This window comes from Bison bison, unplaced genomic scaffold (genome assembly GCF_000754665.1).
Source record: "Bison bison bison isolate TAMUID 2011002044 unplaced genomic scaffold, Bison_UMD1.0 scf7180017864383, whole genome shotgun sequence".
Lineage (NCBI taxonomy): Eukaryota > Metazoa > Chordata > Mammalia > Artiodactyla > Bovidae > Bison > Bison bison.
In genome coordinates this window covers 2,166,610-2,169,955 of record NW_011494955.1, presented here as the reverse complement: position 1 = coordinate 2,169,955, position 3,346 = coordinate 2,166,610, and the positions used below count along the sequence as shown (strand labels likewise).

The 3,346-nt window shown below is 49.7% G+C and overlaps 1 protein-coding gene across 3 annotated transcripts in view; it reads left to right on the top strand.

The window, feature by feature from the left end:
• Window positions 1-3,346, top strand: part of ZNF667 (zinc finger protein 667) — a 25,690-nt gene that overhangs the window by 13,871 nt on the left and 8,473 nt on the right. For all 3 annotated transcript variants that reach the window (XM_010857721.1, XM_010857723.1, XM_010857720.1), the window contains exons 3-4: window positions 1,565-1,655; window positions 3,135-3,261. In XM_010857721.1, coding sequence (XP_010856023.1) covers window positions 1,623-1,655; window positions 3,135-3,261 — 160 coding nt within the window. In that variant the 5' untranslated portion in view covers window positions 1,565-1,622. The remainder of the gene's footprint in view (window positions 1-1,564; window positions 1,656-3,134; window positions 3,262-3,346) is intronic.

The window sequence follows — 3,346 nt, the reverse complement described above, 5'->3', positions numbered from 1 at the left end:
AATTACCCATGGGATTTTTTACATTCTATTTTTTTTCATACTAGGTCTTTAAAATCATGTATTTTATGGTTATGTATTTTATGGTTAGAGTGCACCTCAATCCAGACACTTAATTTTTATTGGAGATATTTGATCTATATTTAAATTTTGTAAAATTTATTATTGGAGGGTGGTCCCTGTTGGCCTAGTGGTTAGGATTCTGGGCTTTCACTGCTGTGGCCTGGGTTCCATTCCTGGTTGGGGGGCTGAGATACTCCACAAGCCACATGGCATGGCCCAAAGAAACAAACCCAAACTGTTCCAGACATACTTAAAATCTTTACAGTAACTGAACTAAGGGTCAGTTTTTAATCTTAGATTAGTGATAAATTTTAATTTGATGATTCTAGTAGTTATCATTTTTATAGTTTTAATAATAAATGAATTGAAATAAAATAAAATGAAACAGTTTCTTATTTCCAGAACTCAGTGTCCGCTGGTATTCATGTTGGATGAGACAGGTATAGAGTGACGGGGTGATAGAGGGCCTCCCTTGGAGGTGATTCTTGACATCTCAGCTCTTACTCTCTCACCCTGGTGCACACCATTGAGGTTTCTCTTCCAGATTTCTGCGCACCTGTCTAATGAGCCCCTTCTGCAGCTCTTGCTTCCTCCTTCATACCCCACCAACACACGTTCATAGTATTGGCCACATAGCCACCAAGAAAAATTTTTGTTAAATGTTAAGTCAGTCACATCATTCCTTTGCTCAACTACCATCCCTCCTCACACCTTATCACACTTAGATCAGTTCCATACTGCTTGTCACCCCCTTCATGACCCGGCCCCTCCTGACCCCAGTCACCTCAGGCTCACCATTTCCCCGCTCTCTCATGCTGCTTCCACTTACCATCCTCTGCCCTCCATACGCCTAGCGTGTGCCCGCCGCAGGCCCACCATCTCCCCGCTCTCTCACGGTGCTTCTGCTCACCTGCATTCTCTCTGCCCTCCACACGCCCAGCGTGTGCCTGCTGCAGGGCTCTTGCACCTGCTGTACCTCTACCCAGAATGTCTTTCTCCCCGTGCCCAGGTGACTCATGCGTGTGCTGCAGTCACACCTCGGCTCCGGGTGGCCTCTTCTGAGAGGCCTCCCCCCCCGCCTGCCCCTCCTTCCCTGCTCAGGTCCAGTTTCCTTCACAGCAGGGATCGCAGCTCATGCTGGACTCTGTGTGGGCCTGTCCTCCCTGCTGAAACGTAAGGGACCGAGAGCAGGTGCGTCTCTGCTCTGACTCTGCTCCCCCGCCAGGCCCTGGGACAGCTCCTGGCACGTGGCGGGCACGCCACAGCTACTTGTCAGCTGAAGAGCGGGCGTCTGCCCCTTTCACTGTCTCCTGACCTGGCGCCTCCTGTGATCTCAGGAATAGACGGTGTTGGCTGCAGCTTCTCCCTGGTGCTGAGAAAGGGCAGCAGTGTTTCAGACAATGCTCTGACTTACCCGGTGTGTGTGTGTGACCAAGGTGTGGGCCTGGAGGCTGTGGGCCCTCCCGATGGCGCAGGCAGTCTCACGGCTTCTCTTCTCCCCCAGGTTCACCTTCTCAGTGCTCTTCCCTCCTCCAGCTGTGAGCCCTAAGACAGAGGAGAGGATGCCTGCTGCTCGGGGGAAGTCCAAGTCCAAGGTAAGTACTGCTCTTCCTTCGGGAAAGTTCTTCTGCCTTGTAGGAAACCATTTCTTTCCTTCCGGCCCCATGAAGACATGGTCCCTGGTTTCCTTCCATCACCTCAGAGGGTGGGAGCGTGAGTAGGGGACCCCTCTCCTTTTTTCTCAGTGTGTGCATGACCTTTCACCTATGCATTCAGCATCTCCAGGGGCTCTGCCTGTCTTCCCTCCCCAGAGAGAAGGCCAGAGACACCGTGATTTCTCAAGGTGGACATGAGTGCCCAGGTGGGACCTGCTGGGGCAGAGGGCTAGATGTTGTCCTCCAGAGTTAATCTCTAATGTTGCCGTTGTTTCTACTTATACAGCCCGTATTTACGAGGAGGAAACTTCTCTAACTTTGCGAGACTTCTGACACTGTTGGTATTCAGGTAGAGTTAGTTGGACCCAGGCCAGTGAGGCAGCCGCCTATGATAGGCATGTTTCAAGATTTTAGCAGTCAAGCAATTTTCTACAGTAAGCCTCCTGAATGCAGTTTCTCATAATGGACACTTTTGCCCTTTAAGTTGTGTGTATTCGTTCCCCATTGCTGCAAACTTGGCCATTCAAGACAGCCTACATTTATTTTCACAAGTTTGTGGGTTGGGGTTCAGACCCAGCTTGGGTTAGCTGGGTCCTCTGTTTTGGGTCTCACAAGAGTGAAATCAAGCTGTCCGCCAGCTGTGGTCCCATCTGATGCTCAGGGTCCTCTTCTGAACTCAGTGGTTACTGGCAAAATTTCATTCCTTCTCCTCTGCTTCCCGAGTGGCTCCCTTTGTCCCATCTTCAAACCAGCATCAACAGGTCCAGTGCCACTCATGCTGCAGATCTCCCCGACTTCCCTTTCCGCTTTCCTCTTCCGCCAGCTGGAGAAAATCCTTTGCTCCTGGGGGCTCCTGTGATGACACTGAGCCGACCTAGATAATCCAGGCTACTTCCTTCTATTTCAAGGTCAACTGATTTAACCTTGATAACATCTGCAAAAATTTTGCCATGTATAATGCACTCACATCTGGTTAGGGACATGAATCAGAAGCAGGACTGCCCAGACTGAACCCCAGCTTCTCCATTTACAAGCTGTTAGACCTCCAGTAAGTTACCTCACCTCTCTCGGCCTCAGTTCCCTTATCTGTACCATTGCTGTGGTCCTCTGGGCAGTGCCCCAGTCACTGCCTAACATGGGCTAGTGCATGCAGGGTACCTAGAAGAATGCCTTGTCTTTGTCAGTGCCGTGTAAATCCAAGTTGATGTGCAAGTTGATGGAACAAAACCTTTAACACCAGCTGTATCATATTGCATTGTGTTTTATTTATTACAACTGCCCCTTTTGATCTCAGAACCTCAGTGTTTCCTTAATAGAACCCTGGCATCATGTGTCTTCCGTGTTTGGAAGTCCACTGTTTTCTCCAGCCGTGTGGCAGCACAAGCCCGCAGTGAAAGGACATCTGCTTTTCCATTTCAGGCACCAGTGACATTTGGGGATTTGGCCATCTACTTCTCCCAGGAGGAGTGGGAATGGCTGAGCCCCATTCAGAAGGATCTGTATGAAGATGTCATGTTGGAAAACTACCAGAACCTCGTTTCTCTCGGTAAGGCTCTCCTGCTCCCATGATCCACAACTGGACTGTTGAGGGAGATGAATCGATTAGTCAGGGAAATAGAAGCCACTCCAGT